Source organism: Mercenaria mercenaria, chromosome 7 (genome assembly GCF_021730395.1).
Source record: "Mercenaria mercenaria strain notata chromosome 7, MADL_Memer_1, whole genome shotgun sequence".
NCBI classification, from domain to species: Eukaryota; Metazoa; Mollusca; class Bivalvia; order Venerida; family Veneridae; genus Mercenaria; species Mercenaria mercenaria.
Window position 1 is genome coordinate 87,538,183 of NC_069367.1, and position 27,751 is coordinate 87,565,933.

Here is a 27,751-nt window from a genome sequence, read left to right on the forward strand (position 1 = left end):
AGTGACCATATATTTTTAAGAGAAACCTTGTAACGAAGTTTTGAAGTGCCGTGCGTATAATTGTGACACTGAATTTAGATCATCATAATGTGGTAGTGCACACACAATTTCGTCAGGATCCCTTTAATAACTTAAGACTTGTTGCCATTTAAATGTTTAAAAATCCACATATTTGTACATAATTATCATTTTCGCACCTGTATGGCAATAAAACGTATTAGCGTCTGAGGGCCCTTTCACGCTTCCGTAGAATCAACATTTGAGTATGAACCAACGCAAATTCGACCTTGATTTTCAAGTTTAGCCTGTCTACTTTCATTTTCTTTAGTTCTGTGAATAACTATGGATCGGTTGAGATCATTTCTATGTTGTCAAACACATACATATGCCGTGCAAGATTGCATGAAAATGTGCCCGGTGTCCTAAGGATATTAGGAATATCATTTTTGTACTAAAAATGATTGTTTTTTTTCGACATTTGTTGAAACGTAAGTCGTTTGTACAAAAACAGACGTTTGAGAAAAAAATAGCTATAGAAAATGCATTTTTGGAAATGTGTATATCATTTCCGCACCTGTAATTAGCGTCTGAGGGTCCTTTCACGCTTCCGTAGAATCAACATTTGAGTATCGACCAACGCAAATTCGACCTTGATTTTTAAGTTTAGCCTGTCTACTTTTATTTTCTTTATTTCTGTGAATAACTTTGGATCGATTGAGATCATTTCTATGTTGTTAAACATACATATGCCGTGCGAGATTGCATGAAAATGTGCCCGGTGTCCTAAGGATAACCAACTAACCAATTGTTAGAATTTCATTAAACTTCTTTCATTTTTTTTCACGAACATTTATTATAAACATGTGAAATTGTGTACCCACACCCAAGCACCCCCACCGCCCAGGTCAAACCCCTCCCCTTTCCCCACCCCACAATTCCTTTTTTTTCCTTTTTTCTTTTTTTTAAAGCCCTTAGACCTTCCATGAATATTTACCAACATGCAAAGCTGTACTGTTCCCCCACCTCGCTCCTCCAACCAGTCACCCCCACCACTCGACCATGCACCGCCCCTCACCTGCCAACATTTTATTTTATTTTTTATTTTCCATCTATATTTATTATCAACATGTGAAGATTTTTTACCCTTACCTTGTCACCAGCGCCCCGCACCCCCTCCCTCACCCCTCCAAAACATTCATTCTTTTTTTAATTTTTCAAACCTTCCATGAATATTTATCAACAGGTGAAATTGTAACCAATGATAAAACACACTCTAATAAACCTACATAACATCGGTTTTCAACATTGGTATCTGTCTTATATCTTTTATGAGTTTATATACTTTTGATGAGAAGGGATTTTTTTTTAAAAAAATGCCCTCTAGAAAATATCACAAACAACTAGTAAAAACCAGAAACCACGGAAACAAAGGTAACTTTATTTTTGATAACAAATTCTTCGTAACAATTTTATGTAAAATATTATATGATGATAATAAAATATAATGTATTTTTATTCAAATCACATTTATTTGTTAAAAATCATTATTATTAAGATTTTAATGGCTTCTTTTCTTCAAGACCAAATATACACTCGTTAACATTCGTTAAAAGATAAAATGTCAGTTGTGTATTTAACATTTCTTGATCACTTGGTGCATTACCTTATGATTAACCATGAAACTAGATACAAAATGTATATATTTATATATTTATACGGAAAACGCATTTAATCAATTTCTTATCAAATAACAAAGTGGGGTACATAACTCAGTTTCAAGAAGCCAAAGCAGGAAGGAGTTTGTGAAACTTCTTCATTTGGAAATATTATTTTCGGATATTTAAATTACGTCATACAGATTAAACATAGTAATTTGCACGAGTCAAAATTCCTAAAAAAATATACTAATCTATGTACTTAACATAATTTATGTACAATAAACGCTAAAGCTGGGTGTTTTTGTCCAATTCATCAAGTGGATCAATAAAATAAAGACATAAAAAAAACCTAAGGTTGAGGTAGTCATAATTCACGATAAACAAAAATTTGTAAACACTATAAATACGTATGTATATATTTTTACAGTGTTAAACTAGTTTCGATAGGATAGGTTAATTTTTGGAAATAACCTTTAAAGATAGACTAGGATGATATGCATACCTGTTTAATGTAAGGTATATATAATATAAATACGTTTCGTGGAATGAGACCTGATAGGTAAATAAACATATTGCGGTTTTCAGAAAATAGGCACCTACTAATAAACTTTGATAATGTGGCAGTTGACCTCAATACAATCGACACTGTTTATTTTCCAATACAGGTAAATCAAGTATTTGCTTTATAATGAATCTATGACGGATTATCTTTGAAAACCCCTGGACTTACTGGACTCAACTGCCACATTATCAAAGCTTATTAGTATTTACTTATTTGTAAGAGTTACTGTTTGTAACAAGGACTTTAAATATTAGACACTACTCTACATAATACACATTATTATAAAGAATTGCAAGAGTCGTAAATACAACTTTAAGAATCTTCAAAATACCTTGATTATTTTTTAATTTCTCACCGAAGAGCAATTTTGATATGGTCTTGGACGCAAAAAGGTATTTGAAATTTTATTTTCTCTTTAGTTTTTGATGAATTTTTACAAACTTACAGAATATCCTGGTTAGTTAGAATCTACATTTTGTTGTAAATAATAAAGAAAATCAGTGGCCAGAATTTTACGCTTTGAAAATATATTTCTGTCTATAAAATTGATATCATTGAAGATATCTTGAAAAATTCGAGAAGTTCCGAATACAACAACTGGATACATTTAAAATGATGTGAAAAGTATGATATATCAATATATAGACCTTGCAAAATATTAAAGCCGCAGTTCATGAAAACACTGTTACGCATCTGGCGGACCAAATAATAGGTAAGACACTCCTGTGCTGTGCAATATAGTAAAACTAATGAGCTGTAGTCTGCATAGAAATATCTCTACATTTCAAACATTGTCGCTGTCCTATTCCTTTGACAGTACCGCTAGTCAATTAAGCGTTCAAAATATCCCAGAAACAAAAACATATTGTTTAAATTTGCAAACAGAATTTTAAACTGTAGAAATAGATTAAAAATTTGCGATTCTCCTTAAAAAAGTTGCCAGTAGGACTTCACGCATATTATATGAAAATCATTATTCTACTGCAAGTCTTTCTCATACATTGTCAAAATCTCTGGACATCACTGTCGTCCATTTCTGATCCGACGTCCTGTGAACTATTCGTGGTACTTTTCTCGATCTTTCATGAATTGTCAGCACAGTAATTATGATATTCACAATCAACGAAAGGACTGCCACAGTACAAACACCAACTAAAATTCTGACAGAACTCAAGCTACTTTCGAACACAGGAGAAAGGTCTGAAAAGAAAGTTGGAAACATCTATGTAGAATCGTATGCAATATTCAAACATTACCTAAACAAGTTAACAGTATATAGCGATATTAACTTACTGGCCTTTCTTTATGATGGTTTAATAATCGTCTTTGAAAACAATGCAAATCGTATTGTATTTAAAGACAAGTATTTATAGTGGAAAGTCTCAGTTTCACTGAGAATTATGAAACATATCCTATAGAACCGACATAAACGGTACTCTGTTATTATGCCAAAGGACAAGAAGGAATAGCGCATAGTTGAAGTACGAGTCGATATCTTACAGCGGCCGCAGCAACACACGTCAGGATTACTTTTATCTGAAGAAAGCATAGAAATTTCAGACAGGGGAACGGTAAAATGTGTATAGCCCCCCTTTCCCCCCTAACCCAGCGAACGACATCTCAAAATATAAAGTAAGTTACCATTCTTTAGGGTAACAATCAGCCTGGTTTGACCTTGCACCATTTGTGGAGACGCTAGCAGACACATATACTTCCGGTTAAAATCAATTGTTGAAACATCTGTGATTGTGAGATTTGAGCCTTTCACTGCACCGTTATCTCTGAAAACGATCATAAACATTACCTGTATAATGTACATAAATGAAAACTTTTTGTCAGTGTCCATTTGGTGAATGCATTGGTGTTAGGAACCGTTAGGAACAATGTTCTTGCCTTATGATTATTAATGTAAACTTGATTAAGTCGAGGTTCTAAATTTACATTTACTCAGTAGCCATTTTTTCATTATAATAAAATTTGTAAAAAGATCCCTCGGAAGCATAGAACGCAACCAAGCAAAATATTAGCACACAAGTTTTATATTGAATCTGTTCATGACAGGTAACACAACGTGCAGTACTCATCATGCCCGCTAGACAGGTAACACAACGTGCAGTACTCATCATGCCCGCTAGACAGGTAACACAACGTGCAGTACTCATCATTCCCTCTAGAAACGGCTTAAGCATCATACCCGCTAGAACCGGCTTAAGCATCATGCCCGCTAGAACCGGCTTAAGCATCATGCCCGCTAGAACCGGCTTAAGCATCATGCCCGCTAGAACCGGCTTAAGCATCATGCCCGCTAGAACCGGCTTAAGCATCCTGTCCGTTAGAACCGGCTTAAGCATCATGCCCGCTAGAACCGGCTTAAGCATCATGCCCGCTAGAACCGGCTTAAGCATCATGCCCGCTAGAACCGGCTTAAGCATCCTGCCCGCTAGAACCGGCTTAAGCATCATGCCGGCTAGAACAGCATCATGCCCGCTAGAACCGGCTTAAGCATCATGCCCGCTAGAACCGGCTTAAGCATCATGCCCGCTAGAACCGGCTTAAGCATCCTGCCCGTTAGAACCGGCTTAAGCATCCTGCCCGCTAGAACCGGCTTAAGCATCATGCCCGCTAGAACCGGCTTAAGCATCCTGCCCGCTAGAACCGGCTTAAGCATCCTGCCCGCTAGAACCGGCTTAAGCATCATGCCCGCTAGAACAGCATCATGCCCGCTAGAACCGGCTTAAGCATCATGCCCGCTAGAACCGGCTTAAGCATCTTGCCCGCTAGAACGGGCTTAAGCATCATTCCCGCTAGAACGGGCTTAAGCATCATTTCCGCTAGAACGGGCTTAAGCATCATGCCCGCTAGAACGGGCTTAAGCATCCTGCCCGCTAGAACCGGCTTTAGCATCCTGCCCGCTAGAACCGGCTTAAGCATCCTGCCCGCTAGAACCGGCTTAAGCATCATGCCCGCTAGAACCGGCTTAAGCATCCTGCCCGCTAGAACCGGCTTAAGCATCCTGCCCGCTAGAACCGGCTTAAGCATCATGCCCGCTAGAACAGCATCATGCCCGCTAGAACCGGCTTAAGCATCATGCCCGCTAGAACCGGCTTAAGCATCATGCCCGCTAGAACCGGCTTAAGCATCATGCCCGCTAGAACCGGCTTAAGCATCATTCCCGCTAGAACCGGCTTAAGCATCATGCCCGCTAGAACGGGCTTAAGCATCATTCCCGCTAGAACCGGCTTAAGCATCTTGCCCGCTAGAACCGGCTTAAGCATCTTGCCCGCTAGAACCGGCTTAAGCATCTTGCCCGCTAGAACCGGCTTAAGCATCCATCCTGCTAGAACCGGCTTAAGCATCCTGCCCGCTAGAACCGGCTTAAGCGTAATTATATTATACATAAAACAGAGACAAGAAAATATCTGAAGCTTTTGAACGCTTCACACAGTGATGCTTAAAAAATAATGACTTTGAAATAGATATTAATGTAATATATCCTCATAAAATGGTCTTACCGTTGAAAATCTATTTGCTTGTAACGTTTGTCTACAGAAGTGGCTTCCACCCAATCATCCTTTTTGTTTTTATCAACTGACACAAACCACGTGGCAATTCGAATATCCCCGTCTTCTGCACATCCAAAGTATCCTGTACAGGGAAGTGTCAAAGTGTCTTTTTCTTTTGTAGTTGTTTCATGACAAGGTAAAGGAGAGGTAGGATAGGGTCCCCTGGCAAGTTTGTCACAGCCGACAACATCTAATTGGAATTTTGTAACATACGTAACGGACGTACTGTTTTGAACAATGCATTTATATAGTCCGGTATCTTCAAAAGTGGAACTTTCTATAGCAAGTATTTGTTTAAAGTCGTAGAAAGTAACTTCAGTCCGATATGGCAAATATTGTTGCCATTTATCAGCAGTTTTACTCCATTTCATCCACGCAACTTCACTTCCGCTGGTAGTACAACAATCTAGTCCGATGTAATGTCCGTAACGTACTGTTTCGTAATTAATACTGCCTTGGTTCTTGTGTGAATTTGCTTTATTTAAAAAAAAAATACAAATTAGGTTTCTTTGCACGTTACTTTACAAAGCGGCATAAATCCACTTCTTTTCAAGTATTTAAATCATAAATAATTAAAATTATGCAAGTTCTGTCACATTTCTGATGAATCTGTTTGGCAGTAATGTAACTAATTAAGTATAGTAATTGTAAATCTCATCTCAAAGAGCTGATTTTTCATCCTCGTTCATTTTTAAAAGTACGTAAGATATTCGGTAATCTTTGAAACCATAATATTATATTCCAATATTTTGTGTTCGGGAAATAGAAATGACCATGTGAATGGATTTGATAGTGTACTGTATAGAAATGAAAGCCCTGCATTAAGCATATTGTAATGTTATTTTACCATGATAAGTATATATAAACTTCAGTACATATTAGTCTAACTTTACACTATAATTAGCTTTAACATAAAGCACTTGCGTGTCTGAAATACTTGCAGGTTTTTAATACAAAAACTGTATGTTAAACATTCAACTAATTAAGACAACATTCCTTTCTTTAATATTTCATTACGCCTTTAAAATTGATTGACATCAACATAAAATATGAACAATGTCATTGTCAAAATTAGACTACACTGAAAATAAGTCTTTTTAATTTCCAACTAAACCACACAGTCTCTTGCTACGTCTAGTTTAGTTTATACTAATTTGTTTTAGCTCGATTGTGATGAAAGCTTCAAGCTTATTGTAACCACTCTCAAGTCCGCTTCCTGGAAAAACCAGTACTGATGTCATATGAGAGGTCATGGTCGTGGCCCCAGTAGGGCTCGAACCCACGACCCCTGGATAGAATGAAGTTACTTAAAAACCTTTTTCACCTACCCTGTATGTGTGCTTTTCTCTTGTCGGAACACAATCTGCCTTCCACTGTAGTGTATAACAACAAAACAACTATTACTACTTTCATTTTGATTTACCTGAAAATATACAGACACAGACAAAATGACTTCACAAGTTCTTTGCAGAGTATCTATAAACACAAATCCCGACGTTCGTGTAGCTTGGTATACCATTCTTCTAAATATAATTCCAGCGCAGCGGCTACATGTTTTTTCTTTTCTTTGTAAATATTAGCTAGGCGAAAACGTTGTTTAACAAGAGTCAATTAATCAATGCTAAAGGAAAGGCTATTTTTAAATAATATGATTCTACAAAATTAAAAACAAAGTATAATCCTTAGGTAGAACGAGCTTAAGAAAATATGGACTTGCATTTTTGAGCGAAAACTTACATGAAATTGCCATTCTGCTGTGATCATTTTGACCACATGAAGTATGAGTTTTATCAATAAAATCATTATCATTGATAACAGATAATGCCAAGAACTCAGTTTTACTTTTGAATTAACATTTACAAGAAATGAAATCACTTTCTCACATGATATATCTCTGCATTTTCTTACTATATTTACACATGGACATTCACACCGACAGATAGCTCTGTGATATTTTTCTACAATTTATGCTTTCTATCATGAATTTTATCACCAATAAAAAATACTTACACTGAGGCTTACCTGTTTCCGACCTTTTACATTATCTTAAACCATATATCATTTTTCTTCGTATAAATATAATAATAAATTATTCTAGAACTGGATTACGCGAGACTAAATTGGGATAATGACACAGCATATATGCACAATGTAATTGTAAGTGTTTTATAAAAAGTTAGATGAATCAGCAAGTACTTGAATACAATTCAGTCCTATGATTATATATAAAACGAAAATCTCTCCAGAACAATAGAAACAAGCAAATTTGATTAACTGGTATCCCCCGCCAAATGGGTTTGTGTTGAGGAATGGCTAAGAAATATATCTGGCTAAAAGTTAAGGATGTTACTGAAAGCAAATAATTTCATTACATTTGAACTTAAAAGAACAGATGTCCTTAAGAGAGTACAATCAAGTAAGAAATCTGGAATGTGGGTGGTGACCGAAAGGGTGGGGATATTGGAGGGTTACAACTTTAATGTTGATAAATATTCAAATTTAATTTATTCTCTATTTTTAAGTGGGGGAGGGGGGGGGGTGACCAGGGCGATGGGGCTGACCGGGTGTGGGAACACAACTTCACATGTCGATATGAAATTCTACCAATTGCTTAGTTTGTTATGAACAAATATGTGGATTTTTAAACATTTTAAAAGGCAATAACTCTTGTTACTGAAGAGATCCTGACAAAATGTGCACTACCACATTATGATTTCAGTTTAAGTCTTATAGTTCTAGGTCAAATATTTATTTGTAGTATCCAGGGGCGTACCTGGCCATACGCCGATACGCCTGTGCGTAAATTAAATTCGACGTAGCATAAAGTGTCAAAAAATGCATTAAAATGTAAAGCTTAAAGGGAGTTAGGCGGCTATTTCAAGTTCTTCGTTTAGCAATATCATCTGCATGAGATTTATCAAATTAGTTTTTGAAATAGATTTATTTGTTCCTGTAATTTTCTTGGAAATGGTAAGGGTATATTCTTTGCAAGCATAATGCAAAGCAAATACAGCCAGAGCCGCACATCGCCAAATAGCCCGCCTTAAATAGAAACACAGACGCACACATGCATGCACGCACACAAACTGACTGCGATGGTAAAAGGAACACTGTTGGCACCGCCCAGTAATGGGTAATTGTAACACCTTTGATATTTTTCTTCATTCTAAATCATATATTGTTTACAAAGAAAGGATTTTATTGATAAAAGCTGGTCCAATTGACAAGATTTCATTTAGCACTTTTTCCCCAGGTGCTCCTTCTTGAATTATTTTATCATGGGCGGACACCCGGGTAGAACCAACGACCTTCCGTAAGCCAGCTGGATAGTTTCTTCATATGAAGAATTCAGCGCCCCGAGTAAGGCTCGAACCCACATCGTTGAGGTACAAGTGATTCAAAGTTAGCGACCTTAACCACTCGGCCATAGCGGCCCCAAGTAAAACACTGGTATTCAAGCATGCAAGAGAACAAAAATCCGTGGCCTCAAGTAAAAATAAAAACATAACATTATGTAACATATATAACATTTTTAAAACGTTAATATCGATGTGCAATTCAATCTATCAATCTACACCCAGATCAGGATACCGAAATACCAAAGCAATTTACGCAGTTCGAATTTTCGTTTGCAAAATATTGATGTTGTTTACGTTTTCTAGAAAATGTTTACTTTCGTGTGAGAAATATATATCAATGATTATTTGATAAAACCTGACACATTCGCAATGTATGGGTAGACGCATTTATCAAAAACCTGTCAATATGCGGATGTAGAAGTCGTGCATGAAATTTAAACATTACGATGATTTCAAAAACGATAACAACAAAAATAGAATATTCTTACAAAATCCAATCGAGACTCTCTCTCTCTCTCTCTCTCTCTCTCTCTCTCTCTCTCTCTCTCCCTCTCTCTCTTTCTCTCTCTCTCACCTACCCCATACTAGCAGCATCGCTCTCTGGCTTATAGTTATGCTGCTCGTCTATCTGGCGTACAGTTCAAAATCATCCAGGTACGCCCTTGGTATCCCATATCTTTAACTCTAGAAACTACTAAGGGTCATAACTGTGGTGCTACTCGGTGCAATCTGACTGAAACTTGACGGGCCGCATTTTCCTATAGTGGTAAACATGTATATGAAGCTAGTTTTATTTAAATATTCCAAACCACTTTCTAGATAGAGCTCCGGACGGACGGCCGGACGGACGAACAACGCCAAAACTATATCGCCCCGCTTCATGGTGAGCAAAATTACAAGATGAATTGTTTTCCCTGTACACTTTGAAGAAAAACAACCCCCACACTCTGATCCAGGGTTACATGTATATAATATGCATTATCTCAGGCAACAGCTAACCCACCATTTATTATTTTTGTCAATATCTTTAAAATTACTGACAGTATAAGTATATCACCGAATTAAAGCGTTGATTAGAACGAAAGAATTATATAAAATTAAGTCCATAAACATCTTTTCCGAAACACACTTTATTTCCTCTCTGTGGCCCAGCGGGCACGAGCTCTGTTTTTCACTTAACCTACTTTTTCGTCGAGAGTTTAATTCCCAGGCCCGCTTTTTTTTCAGACTGTGTATGTATCTTATTTTTCAACTGCTACGAAGACAAGACATTTTAGTTGATTAAATTCCAACTTTTTCACAAATTAAACTTTTTCATTTTTAACTGAAACTAAATGCATTTAATTGTGTTTAAATGCATTTTATAATGATTTTAAAGCTCCACAGCACAAGGGGTTATTTTATCTTTATACTTAACTTTATGACAATATTATACTTCACTTTAAACACTAGTGATCGGTCATAAATTTCAGTATTGATTAATTTAAAGGTACTGTCGATTTTATACGAAAATGACTTAGGAAAAATATAGACTTTTTTTCGACGGATGCAAGATTCGAACCAAGGGTCCCTGCAAAATGATCACATTCCTTCCACTCATCCCATGCGCCAACAAGCCAGCTACTAATCTAACATTGTATTTATTTTGATTAAAACTAGAGTATTACTGTACTACTAATATTAACAAGGCAGTCTGAAAGACAGTTATATCCCCCGCTGCTGTTATGGATAGTGAAAGGGCTGATGGTATTGGGTGGAAGCATTGTCTTTGAGTTGTGATCTTGACCTTGAGCCGACATGGGTTACTCATGAGTTCTGCACATTGTCTTGATGAGGTGATCATTTGACCCAAGTTTCATAAAAATGCTTCAAAGGGTTAATGAGATACAGAGCGGATACAAAATGGAAGGCTCAAACCTTTGACCTTGAGTTGTGACCTTGTCCTTGAGTCGACATGGCTTACTCATGAGTTCTGCACATCATCTTGATGAGGTGATCATTTGACCCATGTTTCATGAAAATCCTTCAAGGGGTTTAGGAGACACAGAGCGGACACAAAATGAAAGGCTAAAACCTTTCACCTTGAGTTGTGACATTGACCTTAAACCGATATGACTGACTCATAAGTTCTGCACATTGTCTTGAGAAGGTGATCATTTTACTCAAGTTTCATGAAAATCCTTCAAGAGGTTTAGGGGATACAGAGTGGACACAAAATGGAAGGCTCAAACTTTTGCCTTGAATTATGACTTTGACCTTGAACCGACATGGTGATCCATGAGTTCTGTTCTGTAAATCCTTCAAGGGGTTTAAGTTATATGGAGCGGACACAATTGTTACGGACGGACGGAAGGACGGACGGAGATCATTCCTATAACCCCCGCCACTCGTGGCGAGGGATTAAAATCGCCATAATACTGTGCTTACGCTCAACCAATATGCTGCTTATGACATTTCAAATGTTAAACCAAAACCAAAGCATTCCATCTTAGTCACTTTTCAAATTCAACCCATTTTTGAAAAGTCATGAAAATGCCTGTTTGAATGTCTAGAGAAAAACATGTTTTGTAAATTTAGGCTGCTTTGGTGAAAAAAAAATGTTTTCTTCAGTTTGAAATGGTGGTATTTGTTTACTTTTTGACATGTCACGGGAACAAACCTCAATCACCATTACCTTCAATTGCAAGACTTTTTCATAAAATATAGATAGAGAACAATATGCATGCATGCGTGCGTGCATGTGCTTTCATGCATGCGTCCGTCCGTCTGCCATCCTTCCCGTAAGTCTATTTTTTGTCTAGACTATAAATTTGTTGAACTTTGGAAAAACACCTTATGCTTTGCCTCAGTGAGGAGAAAACACCAGATCCCTATCTGAAAGGTCAATACCACACGTGGATGAGGGGCCGAGCAAGTGTCATGACAGATCTTGTCCGGGCAGCAACTTTAACAATCATAGAGAAATCTTTCTCTACTTCTTCAATAATACGGCTAGTGTCATGAAAACCCAGGCCCTATAATCAGGCAGGACGACGTTCGGCAGGGCGACGTTTGGTGGGAGGACAGTCGGCGGGGCGTTTTAGCGACGTTTTGGCAGGGCGGAGTTCGACAAGGCGACATTCAGCGGGGTGACGGTTAAAGTGGCAGGGCGACGTTTGGTGGGGCGACATTCGGAGGTGCGACGTTTGTCGGGGCAACGTTCGGCTGGGCGACATTTGACGAGGCACCATAACGACGTTCGGCGGGGCGTCGTTTGGTGGGGCGACGTCCGGCGGTGTGACATAACGACGTTACTGTGACAGAATAATAACAAATTGGCAGAAATAAGCCACTATATACAGGTCCCATTGTGAGCTGTAGGTTTGTTTTTATGTAATAATATTTCAAATGATATAACGCCCATTTGGCAGCCACATAAATGAACAATTTATGGGATATTTATAGTTTTGGTTGGGTACAATAAAGTGAAGACTTACATAGGCTATCTGATAAGATATTGAGCCATATCTTGTAGTTCGATGTTTACTACACGACGTTTTGTTGTATGGTAGATCTACTAAGCTGCTTTTGCTAAGTTTACAAACCGGATATCAAAGTTTTTGAAAGTGTTTTATATAACGTAAACATAACGTGGTACGTAACGATATTACCGAGGACTATCTGTCTATCTGTCTATCTGTACTCTATGTAAAAGAATAAAAAGCAGTAACTCAGTCTCCCTTTCCATTCAAAGAATTGTTTGTGATGAGGACCAATAAATGATCCTTTTATGTCATGTTGTATAAACATTTAGACTAATAGTGTTCACGAAAATTAAATGCAAAGAGTGACCTCAGTAATTTACAGTTTTTTACATGATTTTTCTGATTTAACCTAATGATGTAGTTTTTTTTATCTCAAACATAACCTAGAGTGTACAAGTGTGCATGCATTAATCATATATATTAGAAAGGACTTTGACAAACAGACATATACATTCAGGCAGATATATCAAAGGCATTTAGAAAGACATACATTTAAGAGACAAGAAGATATCTTCACGGACGGAACACAAAACTAAAAAGAAAAATGATAGGGATATAATAAATGTCCTTATATCCTAATCTTGTATCACGCTACAAATTCTCCATTATAACTGCAAATATCGTGTAGTGTGCCAAAATGTGAACTCATTTAAATTTGAGCTGCAGATGACATTTTGCTCATCTTAGCTACAATTAAATACAAAACACGTTCACCTACAGAAATGAGAAGAAAAAAAAACTTGAATAACCAGTTGAATTAAATACATTCTTGGGCCCACGGACCCTATTTAATGAAAGTATTATTAATAACTTACTTTAGGTCCGCTAAGTTATGTGGCAGTTAGGTATAAGCTCAAAGGATTTAGGTGTATAAAATTTATTTTTATAGCTTTTTGGTATGAATAAGCAAATTTACTGATTGGGAAACTGACCAGAAAAAAATCACAAAATATTTACTTTCAGTTTCTGGTTAGCTGGAAAACCATCGTGAATCGGTTAAAAATAGTGACGAATAAGTTCATAAAAAAATCAAGCGCAACGAGAAATGCGGAAGTAATTTATACAGAGAAAGACGATCCCACGTTTTGTATGCTATGCAAATGGTGTGGGAATTTCATGTCGTGAGGAGTAATTAAACAGTAGGTAAGGGATTTTATGTAGTTATTTTGGAAAACCATTCATCATTTTCGTCCCTACCACTTTTAAAAATTGTTGTCATACTTTACAAATAGAACTTTGGCAGTGTTCAACTTTCTAACGTTCGTACTCATAAATCATCGTCCTTATTCGACGATGTCTGTATCTAGCAACAACCGCCACTTTTTGTTAGTTTTGATTACTGGAAAGAAATTGTGTTAGTGGACTCTAATATGTGTATAAATGACAAATCAATTGTGTTTTTGATCATAAATATTACTGATAATATTTTATGGGGTGTTAAAATCATGTCCTTGGTTTTTGGTGCAGAAGTGACTGCAGTTATTTGCATTTTTCCTGCTACATGTATTTGATTTATTTTAATATGACTTATACATCCATTATAAAGGAAGATTCCCAAAGTTTCTTTAGAGAGATTACGAAGCCATTCAATAGAAAAATATATAAGAGAATTTAGCCCCATTCAAATACTTAATTGGTACTTTCACTTTGGAAAAAAGTGTATAATTTCTAATCTGCACATCTTTAAGTCTTAAAAATAATACAGTATTTTCAATACACTCTGTAACATGATAGGATTGGTTTGAAAAGCGAATATGAGCATTTCAATTTTTTTGTTGACACATTTTTTGGATTCCTGAATCAAGACTTTGCAAGAGTTATCTTTCCTGTGGTTATTGATTACGTATCTGCGTGTTAGAAGTAATATCTGCAATTACACTGAATACTACCAGTTACGCTCATACCAACGTGTTGCTAATTTTCTAAAATTACGTATACACAAGCTAATAGTATTGTTCTAGCATTCGGTTAGCATGTTTCATTATTTAGACCAATCACAAATTTCTCTTATCCATAATAACACTTATTTACTAGTATTGCTTAATTGTTAATATGCATGTATTCCACAAATTTCACATACGCATTTGAATGGTATTCGCTAATTATTGATTTAGTTTGTACTCACGGCAAAGTACCACTTAGGCCAATATTGCATTTTTGACGTGCAAACATGTTCCACATGCAGTTGGTTACACTTTGGCTTACGAAAGCCAACTAGAAAAACACTATATGCTGAAATTGACACAGCAATGCACAGCATCGAATGTTCCAGGACACTTTCGACATTGGTAAATTTTTTTGCAATTCAAAAGAATTTTGAATATAATTTTTTTGTAGCTGTTTTTATCTGTTATGGTTTTTTCCTATTTTAACCGATTTCACGAAAACCTATTATTAGTGTGGTAAATTCTTGGTTGGGAGAGTGGGCGATGGCGGTGCGGCGTGTCAAACTGGTTTCCGGTCAATATCGTTTGTTCGGTAAAGATCCATTTGAATAAACTTGGTATATATGTAGCTAACAAGAGAAAGGCTGAGATGATTTGTGGTTAATCCTGGAGTCAAGTCAAGTGACATCTGATTACTTAAATAGATAAAAGGTTTCCGGTCATAACTTAACTGGGAATGACTATCATGAAAACTTGGTGTCTTAGAAAACTTATATAAGATTGTAGCTTTGGGAATGAAATTTTGGTTTCTGGTCAAGGTCAAGTTATTGTTACTAAAAAATGTGGTTAGTTTAGGTTAGGTTAGGGTTAGGTTGTGCTTTAAGTTCACTGTGATTCATAATCTTTTGTATTGTTTGAATAAAAATGTTCAAGTGCATTGTTACAAATAACATAGTATGTTAGGGTAGGGTTGTGCTTTAAAGGGATGCACGTGATTCAGTCTACTTTATTATTCTTACGACAATGTTGAAAACTGGTTCGTGGCATTTGCCCGCATTCTTGTTACCTTATTTCTGTTAAAGAACCTTCAGTGTGATCACCATTGAGCTTTGTGAAATGTTAACAAAGTACATATCTTTGAAAAGACGAGTCTGGACAGCTCGAGACATTGCCTGTGTCAATTCACCAGAATGGGTTTTATCTAGCATGTACATACGTCATTAATGCCAAAACTGTATGACAGCATTTGCTGTACATTCCTGCACCTGCTAAAATAGCGATATGTCAAAATCCTAATTGGTTAGTAGTCATGAGTCGGCCAAAAAATGAATAATTACTGCGTACCATAAAAGTATTTAAAAACTTGTGAATACACGACTTTTCAAGAATAGTACAACAATAATTAAACGACCGATTAGACTTTATGTTGAGTGATACTGTAATCTTTAATCTACAATCAAACAGTCTATATTTTTTTTAAGATTGTCACATGAAAAAAAACTGATTTTATAATAAATGAAATTTATATACATAATTGTTTTGTTTTATCCTATGAAATGCTGAAGAAATTATTAGAATAATCCTCTCTCCATTATTCATCACACATTTTCCTGGTTAAATATAGGTGTTAATATTACGACACCTGCTAATTAAATCCCCCATTGAAGGTGTTGATAGAATAACAGTTAACGTTAATGAATCAACCTTTACAATTATTATCTAGTAACACATTACACAAGTCCAAATTAGACCTAGTCCAGAGTTGACAGGGAGTGTTAAGAAATAATTTTATCAAAATGAATTAAGTGAAAGAAGAAAAATATTGACAAACAATAGGCCTATTTATTAAAAAACAACATGAAATTGCTGGAATGTATTTAAGACAAAAAGGTTTATGAAAAAATATTAATTGAGATTTTATAATTGGAGGCCATCTACAGAACGACTGGAATGGAGAGAGAGACCCATTTACCCAGTTTATTTTCACGTCCTTAAACTGTAGGGGATCGGATTTCTTTCGATTATTACGGCATGAATCAAATAAATTTTATAATAAAAACTACGGAAGTGCTGACTGCAATGTAAATATACTTTGCAGTTGGTATCCATTCAGAGCCGTCAGGATTTTGTCTGCCGCATGCACGACTCCATTTAAATCGGCGATGTATTGTTCAATTTCACGTCAGGAAACTAAAGAACGATAGGTTTCTCTCTCACAAATGATTATAGGTGCATTCTGTAACATTATAAATTTTTGGCATCTTTTTATTTTTCCATTCAATCACTTTAAATTAATAAAAACAATGATCACCCGTGATACACACAGTGCTTTCACTTTACAAAATGGCGTCTACTTTCACCTCGCTCTTGTTGCTACGCAACGTTATCGGTGAAGTGCCCGGATATCCGACCTGATCAATTGTTACTGTATCTGCAGTTTTAGAAGTAAATAAATGCAGATTTTACACCTGAATACTACCAGGTTTTACTGCTCTATTACCAACTGTTGCTTAATTTTCTAAAAATTACGTATTACACAAGCATAATAGTAGTTGTTCTAGCATTCAGTTAGCATAGTTTCATTATTTAGACCTAACTCGACCAACATCTTCCTCTTATGCCTTATAATTAACACTTAGTTTACATAGTATTGCTATTTGGTTAATAATGCATGTATTCACACGAAATTTCACATACCGGCATTTGAATAGGTATTTCAGCTAATTATTGATTTATGTTTGGCTAACTCACGGCCAAAGTAACCACATTAGGCCAATATTGCATATTTTGCACGTGCAGAACATGTGTACCAACATGCACGTGTTGGTTTACACTTTTGGCATTACTGATGAAAGCTCAACTAGAAAAACACATATCATGCTGAAATTGACACAAAGCAATGCAAACGAGCTATCGGAATGTTAGCCAGGACACATTTACGACAATTGGGTAAATTTGTTTTGCAATTTCAAAAGAATTTTGATATAATTTGTTTGTAGCTGTTACTTTGATGGTTATTTCCATTTTTAACCAGATTTTCAACGAAAACCTGAGTTATTAGATTGGGGTATGTCCTTGGTCGGGCGGGTGGGCGGATGGGCGGGCGGCAGCGGTGTCAAACTGGTGTTTCCAGTCAATAACTTTTGTTTCGGTAAAGATATTTGAATAAAACTTGGTATGTATGTAGCTTATATCAAGACAAAGGCTGGGATTGATTTTGGGTTTTCTGGGGTCAAGGTCAAGGACACTGTTACTTAAAATAGAAAAAGGGTTTCCGGTCAATAACTTAACTTGGGAATGAGCTATCATGATGAAACTTGGTGTATAGAAAACTTATATAAAGTTGTAGCTTGGGATTGATTTTGGGGTTTCTGGGATCAAGGTCAAGGTTATTGTTACTAAAAATAGGGTTAAGGGTTAGGGTTAGGGTTAGGGTTGTGCTTTAAAGTGGTGCACTGTGATTCAGTATACTTTTTTATTCTTATGAAAAGTGTTCAAGGTCATTGTTACTAAAAATAGGGTTATGTTAGGGTTAGGGTTGTGCTTTAAAGTGGTGCACTGTGATTCAGTATACTTTTTTATTCTTACGAAAAGTGTTGAAAACCTGGTTTCGTGGCATTGCCGCATTTCTTGTTAACCTTATTTCTGTTTACAAGAACCTTCAGTTGGTAGCTATCTACCATCTGAGCTCTTTTGGCGAAATTTAACCAAAGTACAATTCTTTGAAAAGACCGAGTTGAACAGCTCGGGCATGTTGCTCTTGTGTCAATTTCACCATGATATGTGTTTTTCTAGCAGGACATACGTCATTAATGCCAAAACTGTTTATGAACATGTGCATTTTGGTGTACATGTCCTGCACATGCAAAATATGCTATATTGGTCAAAACGCCTAATGTGGTTGCGTTGGTCGTGAGTCGGCCAAAAATAAATTAATAATTAGCTGCAGTACCTATTCAAATGCCGGTATGTAAAAATTCTTGTGAATACATGCATTATTAACAAAAATAGTAAAACAATATAAACTGACCGATTAGGAATTTTGTTGAGTGTACACTGTACAGTCTGTTCGAGGGGACTCGTAGCAACAAGCAAGTCTGTCACTTGTGACTCATGCCACTCAAAGACACATATCAAACGTGCTGGATACATAACACCAACAGATATAATTCAAAACATTTCTGTTTTTCATTACAACGAGTACAGTCTGAAATTTCTTCCTGGATATACTTCCTCGCCTGATTCCCATGACACTCCATATGACCCCGCAAATTCTTCTTCTGATCCTGATTTTGGTCAACAGAACAATTCAGATACTTTCAAGTAATTTGATGCCTTGAAGTAGAAGGGAATGCATTTTGTACATTTTAATACTGTTAATTTAATGGCAATTGCATGAAGAACTATAATGTTGATGATTTTATCACTAATTTGAAACAGAAGGATTGGAACCTAATGTTCACTATTGAATCAATTCAAGAGTCTTGGTTAAGCTTCAAGGAAAATCTTTTGTCTGTTTTGAATGTTGTAACTCTAAGTAAAGAAGTATGCTTAAAACAATGCACAGAGCCATGGATGGGTTGAAATATTTTAGATCTGATAAGACAAAGAGATAATTATATGTATAAATACAAGAAATATGGTGACAAAGATTTTTATAAACAATTTTGTTCTTCTAGAAATAAAGTACAAAGAGCTGTTAAAAAGGCAAATGCAAACTATGTCTCTGAACAGTTGGAAGAAAATAAGCACAATCCAAAATCTCTCTGGTCTCAATTAAAAACTTTAGGATACAGTAATAACAGCAAATCATCACCAAATATTGTTCTAAAGATAAAAAACCGTCTTTGTATTGAAGCAAAAACGATAGCTGACCATTTCAACCATTTCTTCACTACTGTGGCTTCTGTGTTGGTAGACAAGCTCCCTGCAGCTCCAAATTGTTTTAATGTTGCCTCCGATGCTTTTTAAGATTTTTACAAAAGAAAAAATCCAGAATCCAATAGTTTTAAGCTTCATACAGTGTCCGAATCTTTTGGACAGCTCTTGTTCTATCAGTTCTAATCTCAACTTCCTGTTTACTTATAACCTAGCCAGTAAAATAGTTCTTTTACTCTATCTTTGTGATGCACATAATTTCTGTACTTTTAGCTCACCTGTCGCGTAGTGTCAGGGTGAGCTTTTGTGATCGCCCTTTGTCTGCCGTCCGTCCGTTGTTCAACCATTCACAATTTCTTGTGAACGATAGAGAACACATTTTCTAATCAATTTTAATCAAACTTGCACACAACTTGTATTAGTATAATATCTTGCTTCCTTTCGAAAACTGATCCCTTCATGTGTTCCTGAGTTATGGCCCCTTAAAGGGTCAGAATTTGCTATTTTGCTTTTGAACACGATAGACATCACATTTTGCAATTGATTTTAATCAAACTTGTATTGGCATCATATCTCTGTTCCTTTTGAAAACTAGCCAGATCCCATCATGGGTTCCAGAGTTATGGCCCCTTTAAGGGCCAAAATTTGCTATTTTGGCTTTTGTAGCCATATATATTATAAAGACTTCATTTATGGTTTGATTTGATACAAACTTGCAAAATATCTTTAACAAGAATTGATCTTGGATTCCATGATGAATCCAAAATAGTCAATCATAGGTTCAGGAGTTACAGCCCCTGATTGACTCATGAAAGAGCCAAAATTCGTTAATTTTTACCTTGTGAACACAATTGAAAGGACATTTTACATTCTATTTTAACCACACTTACACAATTTTCTATTTTAGCCCTTTCAGCCTTAAAGAGGTTTCATTTCTGCTTTGATTTGATACAAACTTGCAAGGAATGTTTATCTTTATGATCTTTAGTCCAAGTTCGAAACTGGGTCATGTGGGGTCAAAAGCTAGGTCACCAGGTAAAATTAAAGGAAAAGCTTGTTAACACCCTAGAGGCCACATTTTTTGATCCTATCTTCATGAAACTTGGTCTGAATGTTTATCTGGATGATTCCTACGCCTAGTTAAAAACTGGGTCATCTGGGGTAAAAAACTAGGTCAAGTCAAATCAAAGGAAAAGCTTGTAAACACTCTTGTGGCCACATTTATGACCCTATCTTCGTGAAACTTGTTCAGAATGTTTATCTTGATGATTCCAAGGCCAAGATTTGACAGGTGAGCGATATAGGGTAATTATGACACTCTTGTTAGTATAATATGACTGGGTGGGGTATCATGCCATGTACTGCGTGATATTCCAGTGAAGCAGCACTATAAAGTTGGGCATTCTGCTCACTGCTACAAGTAGACACCGTCGTTTATATAACTGAAAAATTGTTGAAAAAGACGTTAAACCCGAACACACGCACACACGCACCCTCTACCAAGATTGTTCAAATTATACTAATTCATCAAAAAACATGGATGCCAGGGGGCTTGGTCACTTTTCCTTAGTGGAAATTTTAAAAATGCTCTTGTGTAAAACCGCTGGCCCTATTTAAAAATAATTGTCTTTCTTTAAACAACATCTCCAAATCCATTGAATGGATTTTGATTAAACTTTACACAGATGATCTACCAAGATTATTAAAATTATTCTGATTCTTCAAAAAACATGGCCGCCAGGGAGTCATGGTCATTTTTCCCTATATGTATGTAGTAGAAACTTTAAAAAATCTTCCAGTATGAAACTGCTAACCCAATTTTAAAATAATTGTCTTTCTTTAAACAACATCTCCAAATCCATTGAATGGATTTTGATTAAACTTTACACAAATGATCTCTGGGTAGCCCTCTTTCAGAATTGTTCAAATGGTTCTGCTGCATTGAACATATAGGTCTTTTTTGGTAAAAAAAGTAGGTTTTAAGCTATCAGATTTCAAAAATCTTCTCTGAAGTCATAAAAGTCAGAGCTTTGGTATTTATCATGTGGTATATAATGAGGGTTTGACTCTTTACTTACCATATTAGACCAAATTATTGTCCAAAGTCAAAAATGGCCATTATTATGCCCCTTTTGTGACATGTACTAACTATGGCTTATTTATAAGAAAACTTTGAAAATCTTCAAAGTTTTGGGAGCATCCATCGGTGTTACAGATTGCCTTGTTTAAAGAGATTATTGTGGTCATTTTCAATAAAACTGTACAATTCACGATTTATGATGTTGCCGTTGTTTCATGTAAAAGCTAAAAGTTTACAAGTTCATTTTAGGCATCCGAGTCATAGTTTTGTTTGTTTGTTTTGGGTTTAACGCTGTTTTTCAACAGTATAGTAGTCGCAACTTGACCGCGATGGTTGACCTTAGGCTGATTATTCATATCGATTATTTCATTGTAGAAATAAGGGGTGCTTAGGGTAGCCGTGTATGAATGCAAAGAGAGGAATCGTTTTACGTACACTCCTTTTCAATAATAGGTTGTGCCTCATTATGTATTATAATACAAAGGTCAACCATCGGGGTCAAGTTGCGTCCACTATATTTTAGTCATGTAACGACGGGCAGTTAGCCTAACCAGTTTCTGGATTCTGTACCAGTACAAACCTGTTCTCCGCAAGTAACTGCCAACTTCCCCACATGAATTATCAGAGGTGGAGGACAAATGATTCAGACACAATGTCTTTTATCAAATTGTCACGGAGAACATACGCCCTGCCCGAGGATCAAACTCATATGCCCATAACTAATCATAATTACACATGTTATTAAATGTTGAGCCTTTAACAATTTTTAGTGTCTTACAACAAAGTCACGAATTTGAAAGGTTTGTGACTGTCCCCAGTTAGCAAATATGCGTTCAAAGGTAAACGGTTCTGTTTCTTCATGTTTGTTTAAAACATTAACAAATTTCTTTTGTGACAATGCCTTTTATCGTCATTTTTAACTACTAGTATTTAATTATCAATTTTGAAAGATTTTTCGGTAAAACTTTTCACGTCATAGTTTGTCGTCAATAAATTGGAAAGGTTTTTATACGCCCGTTTGAAAAACGGGACGTATTATGGGAACGCCCCTGGCGGGCGGGCGGGCGGCGTCCACAGACTTTGTCCGGTGCATATCTTCTTCATGCATGAAGGGATTTTGATGAAACTTGGCACAGTTGTTCACCATCATGAGACAGAGTGTCGTGCGCAGGAAGCAGGTCCCTAGGTCTAAGGTCAAGGTCACACTTAGAGGTCAAAAGTCAAATTCAAGAATGACTTTGTCCGGAGCATATCTTCTTCATGCATAGAGGGATTTTGATGAAAATTGGCACAATTGTTCATCATCATGAGAAGGAGTGTCATGCGCAAGAACCAGGTCCCTAGGTCTTAGGTCAAGGTCACACTTAGAGGTCAAAGGATACAAGAATGAAAACTTTGTCCAGAGCATTTCTTCTTCATGCATAGAGGGATTTTGATATAACTTGGCACAAATGTTCACCACCATGAGGCGGAGTGTCATGCGCAAGAACCAGGTCTCTAGGTCTAAGGTCAAGGTCACACTTCGAGGTCAAAGGATACAAGAATGAAAACCTTGTCTGGAACATTTCTTCTCCATGCATAGAGGGATTTTGATATAACTTGGCACAAATGTTCACCACCACGAGACGTAATGTCATGCCCAAGAACCGGGTCCCTAGGTCTAAGGTCAAGGTCACACTTAGAGGCCAAAGGTCAGATACAAGAATGAAAACCTTGTCCGGAACATTTCTTCTCCATGCATAGAGGGATTTTGATGTAACTTGACACAATTATACACCATCATGAGACGAAGTGTCATGCGCAGTTCCCTTCTTTAGAATTACTTTCCTTTGTTGTTACTATAAATAGCTTATATTGTAACTTTTTCATTACTAGTCGTAGGGAAAAATCGAGACCACTTTTCTGTAGTACAACATGCATGCTACATCCAATTTTGAGGTGTATTTTGACCAGTCTCTACCTGGTAAAGATTTTTTTGAGGACTTACAATTTTTTTTGGATTTTTTTTTTTTTTTTTTTTTAAGATTTACTTCCCTTAGTTGTTACTATAAATAATTTATATTGTAACTTCTTTATAATTGACCGTAGGGAAAAACCAAGACCACTTTTCTGTGGTACAACATAGATGTTACTTTCCAATTTTTGGTGTATTTTAAGGTATCTCTACCTGGTAATGAGTTTTTTTGTGGACTTAGAAAAACAAAACACTTACAGTTATTACTAAACATCCACAAAATTAAAATTCCATTTGCAAATACAGGTGCTAGAGTAAAGAAATTTGCTGTGACGGGCGTATATTGTGACATTCTTGCACTCTTGTTTACTATATTTTGAGTGAATATTGATGTTTCAGATCTGGATGCCAAACAGAGAGATGTCACTGCCCATCAATATTTTTCTGCAAGTTCTAATTGCTACAACTGCAGTAAGGTCTGGGAAAGGTTACTGTCCACCACAAAAGCAGTCAGGTACTTGTTCTTTTTTAATGGACCTAATTTTGAAAACCCAAGAGGTATATTATAGTGTTTGAACTGTCAGACTGTCTAACCATTATTCCTGTCCCCTTGTTATCTTTTGAACTGGTGGGAAGATTTCCATAAACCTAGCATCAAACTGAAACCTCATCAGGATGATGTGCAAAATGCACAATCAAGGTCACTAGGTCCAATGTCGAGGTCACACATGGATGTCTGTCTGCTGGGAAGTTTTTCATAGAACTAGCAGCAACTTTTAATCTGATCAAGAGTCCAAGGTCAATGTCGCACATGGATGTCTGTCAGATGTCAAATAGCTTAAAGGTCCATTACTAAGGGAAAGTGAGTTGGCAATTTTTTTCATAGCCAGTGCATAGACTTCTGCAAGACACTAAATAATGAAGATTGGCAGGTCAAAATTTACAGAAGGTCTTTGGAACTCAAAGAAATGTATGTGTATTATGTTGAAATTTCAATGAATCGACAGAATGACCCCCCAGGTCTTTTTAACTTTCTTCATACTTCATAGAAAAATAATTGTACATATACTGCGATTTATTTCGAATTTCTACATACCAACTTTCATTTTCCAATAAAATGAAATAGTTTCTGTGCTTTTTAAATGAAATTAAAATGTTCACTTTCCTTAGTATTGGACCTTTAACTTTATGTCTGATCCATGTTGCGTAAACTGCTGGGAAGTTTTTCATAAAGACATTATGCACTAAGTCCAACTTCAAAGTTACACTTGGAGGTCAAATGTCAAATACCTTAAATATTTTACCTCATCAAGATGATATGCAGAAAACATGACGTGAATTATAAATCCAAGGTCAAGGTCAGATTTTGAAAACGGCGTTAAACCCAAAACAAAACAAAACAAAATCAAGGTCAGATTTGTAGGTTAAAAACCAAATAGCTTAACTTTGTGTGACTATTGTGTCCGCTCCATATAGTCTATACCACTTAGAAGATTTTCTTAAAACTAGTAGATCTATCAGTTGTGTACCTCAGCCAGACCACGTACAGAGCAAATGACCTAGGTCAGTAAATCCAAGGTAAAGATCACACTTAAGAGGTCAAAGATCAGATAGCTTGAATATGTGTCTGCTCCATGTCTTCTTAAACACTGGAAGGATTTTGTTTCCAGAGCATAATTCAGTAACCATTCAAGTTATTATGTCCCCCTTTGAAGAAGGAGGGGTATATTGTTTTGCAGATGTAGGTCGGTCGGTCTGTCTGTCCGTATACCAATCGGTTTCCAGATGATAATATAAGAATGCTTGGGACTAGGATCATGAAAGTTGATAGGGAGGTTGATCATCATCAGACCAGCGGGCTAATTGTCTCTTTATGACCATACGGAAAACTTTGAAAATCTTCTCCTCTGATACTATTGCCTCAATTTGAAAATAATTTCATGACAATGTTCCTTTTGTCCCTCTTCTAAATTCATTTAAATCATTCTGTTTCGTAAAAAGGATCATCGATATGGGGCTAGTTTCCCGTGTACGCTATTTGGAAATTTTTTAAAATCTCCTCACAAACCGCTGGCCCGATTTTAAAATAATTTCATAGCATTGTTCCTTGTTCCAAAATTATTCAGTCAAGCTGTGAATGTCAGATGAAGGATCTAGGGTCATCACTGTCCTCTTGTTTACTTTATAATATTATTCTGTCGAGCATTTTCTTGGGGCATATGACATACAAGATTGGCGTCATTTTTGTTCAAAGATGAATTCTTGTTTTTGTGCCCTCCAGATTTTTTGTTTTGGAGTGGGGGAATCACATAGAGTTGCCTTTACACGTCTGTCTGAATTTGTGACCTGCATATCTGAAAAAGTATTTAACCCAGTGTCCTTAAACCTAACAGGATTATCATTCAGCATGTAACTTTGTGAACCTGGTGTTTTAATTGAAATTGTCCTAGTTTTAATTGGGATTTCCCACACAGCCAGACAAGAGTTATGGCCAATTACTTGGTCAAATATATGTCTGTCTGCCCATCCTAATTTGTGTAGTACATATTCCAAAAAGTATTTTATCCAGGGTTATGAAACCCCGCAGGATTGGCATTGAGCATGTTAAGTTTCACAAAGATTTGAATCCTCATATTTTATGAACTTGTTTCAATGTATTATTAGCTTTATATTATCGTTATTATTCAAGATTTTATGTTTAGGTAAAGATAACATAGGTCTAAAGAATTTAATCAGATTTGTGGATATTTTGTCTGACATGCGGACAAAGTCAGTCTTGTTAAAGTGGGAAAAATCCTTTAAGAATCCATGAAAAGTACTTAAGGTGGAATGCGCCCCAAATTTTTTTTCCGAATTTCGTCCTGAAATTTATACTATACAAAATTCAGGATATATGCGATTAGGTTCCGATTTTACTTTGTCGCCATATTGTTCGAGTTTTTTGCTATTGTGTCACAAACATGGCCCCTGACGTCACTTTTCGTGCAACGCCCAGTTCCGAATGCTCTCGGCATTTTTCCTTTCCTGCGCTCTGAATGTCATAATAATAAAAATACAAACTAATTATCACTTTGCGTACAGAAAATGCTACACAATGGTACAAAATTCAGCGAAATAAGATTGATGCTTTAAAACGTCAAAGACGATATTGTGACGTCAGAACGGAAAAACTCACATCAAGTTTTGCTATAAATTTTGCCTTAGAATCCAGTTTACAAAAAATCGGCTCGATAAAAAAAATGTATAACTTTTGTATGCTGTTTCACAGTATGTGGTCGTCTAACAGACACATAAATACTTAGGGGTCACCGACTTCTATTTTTCACAATATAATATAACTTCACCCCCACCCCCACATGGTTTTAGGCTATATGACGTTAGAGTTAAAAAGAATGCGTTTTCAACTTGCACAACTTACGTTCGTGTTAAAAACGAGATGGTTTTATTATAAGAAATGTTCACGATATATTCGATCTGAACTGCAGAAGATAAGACAACAACTTTGAAAAAAAAATGTATATATTTTATACTTTTGTTCGTAAGTATTGACCTGGCATTAATCTTCACTAATATTTTCGGGCGTTTTCGTTACTTTACGCAATATTGTATCCTGAAAAGATTAACTGTCTGACTTCCACGCACGTTACCGAGGGTTCAAAATTACCTCAGACCATTTTTGTATAATTCAATGTACAAAATGTAATGTAGTGTTATCGTTATTGCTTGTATTCTTACATTTCTTTGCAACAATATTCACGCATTTTAATTTGTTTTCAGTTGTAGTATCAATTTTCGGGAGTAATTTGTCTTTTTATCTAAGATACCTTTACTCGACACATTCTACAAAATATCTTGAATGCAAGTGTATTTCTTTCAATAAATGAACCATAAAATTTTATCAGATAAGTTTTAATTTTCCGGCCTGTAAAATTTGGAGATGAAATTTGAAAAATAGATTATCAGACAGAGGACTCGAACCCACAACCCCGAGATTGATGGATAATCGGTTTGTCCCGCAGCTACTTGCACATGCGATATTTTGTTTATCATCTAGAAATATTTAAGCTATTTAGGTCCGGACACGGAGAATTAAAATACGGAAATGTACGGAATATTCATGAGTGCCAGGTCAATACTTACGGACAATATCCACTATTTACTATCCATTGTTTATTTCCTATTGATGTTTTCAAAATGCAAATTCAGAGGTTGAAGAATAGTTTTACGTTCAACACAGTCTCTTGCAAATGCTAACTTAGCTTTGTAAAAAAGCTTGTATGTGGTCCG

General features: G+C 36.1%; 2 protein-coding genes across 8 annotated transcripts in view; one reads left to right on the forward strand and one right to left on the reverse strand.

The window, feature by feature from the left end:
• Positions 1-1,421: 1,421 nt before the first annotated feature.
• On the reverse strand, positions 1,422-13,531 carry LOC123553729 (uncharacterized). Of its 4 annotated transcripts, none has more exons than XM_045343324.2 (5): positions 13,482-13,531; positions 7,112-7,206; positions 5,733-6,258; positions 3,862-4,001; positions 1,422-3,420 (listed from the first exon to the last, which is right to left on the reverse strand). In XM_045343324.2, exons 2-5 carry the CDS (start codon positions 7,194-7,196, stop codon positions 3,215-3,217), a joined length of 957 nt encoding a protein of 318 aa, XP_045199259.2. In that variant the 5' UTR covers positions 7,197-7,206; positions 13,482-13,531; the 3' UTR covers positions 1,422-3,214. The 4 variants fall into 4 exon arrangements, with proteins under 4 accessions (XP_045199259.2, XP_045199258.2, XP_045199261.2 ...); XM_045343323.2 differs by lacking the exon at positions 13,482-13,531 and adding an exon at positions 10,327-10,533; XM_045343326.2 differs by lacking the exon at positions 13,482-13,531 and adding an exon at positions 7,806-7,945.
• A 128-nt stretch (positions 13,532-13,659) lies between these two features.
• Positions 13,660-27,751, forward strand: part of LOC123553728 (uncharacterized) — a 64,549-nt gene continuing 50,457 nt past the window's right edge. For 2 of the 4 annotated variants that reach the window (XM_045343317.2, XM_045343320.2), the window contains exons 1-2: positions 13,660-13,809; positions 23,864-23,978. In XM_045343317.2, coding sequence (XP_045199252.2) covers positions 23,870-23,978 — 109 coding nt within the window. In that variant the 5' untranslated portion in view covers positions 13,660-13,809; positions 23,864-23,869. The remainder of the gene's footprint in view (positions 13,810-23,863; positions 23,979-27,751) is intronic. The other 2 variants (XM_045343322.2, XM_045343318.2) reach the window with 2 other exon arrangements.

Coding starts and splice junctions, on each gene's coding strand:
- LOC123553729 (XM_045343324.2), bottom strand. CDS start 7,196: ATGAAAGTAGTAATAGTTGTTTTGTTGTTATACACTACAGTGGAAGGC. Junction 4,002..5,732: donor AAGCAAATAGATTTTCAACG/GTAAGACCATTT, acceptor GATCGTTTTCAG/AGATAACGGTGCAGTGAAAG. Junction 3,421..3,861: donor GATTGTTACCCTAAAGAATG/GTAACTTACTTT, acceptor CTTTCTTTTCAG/ACCTTTCTCCTGTGTTCGAA.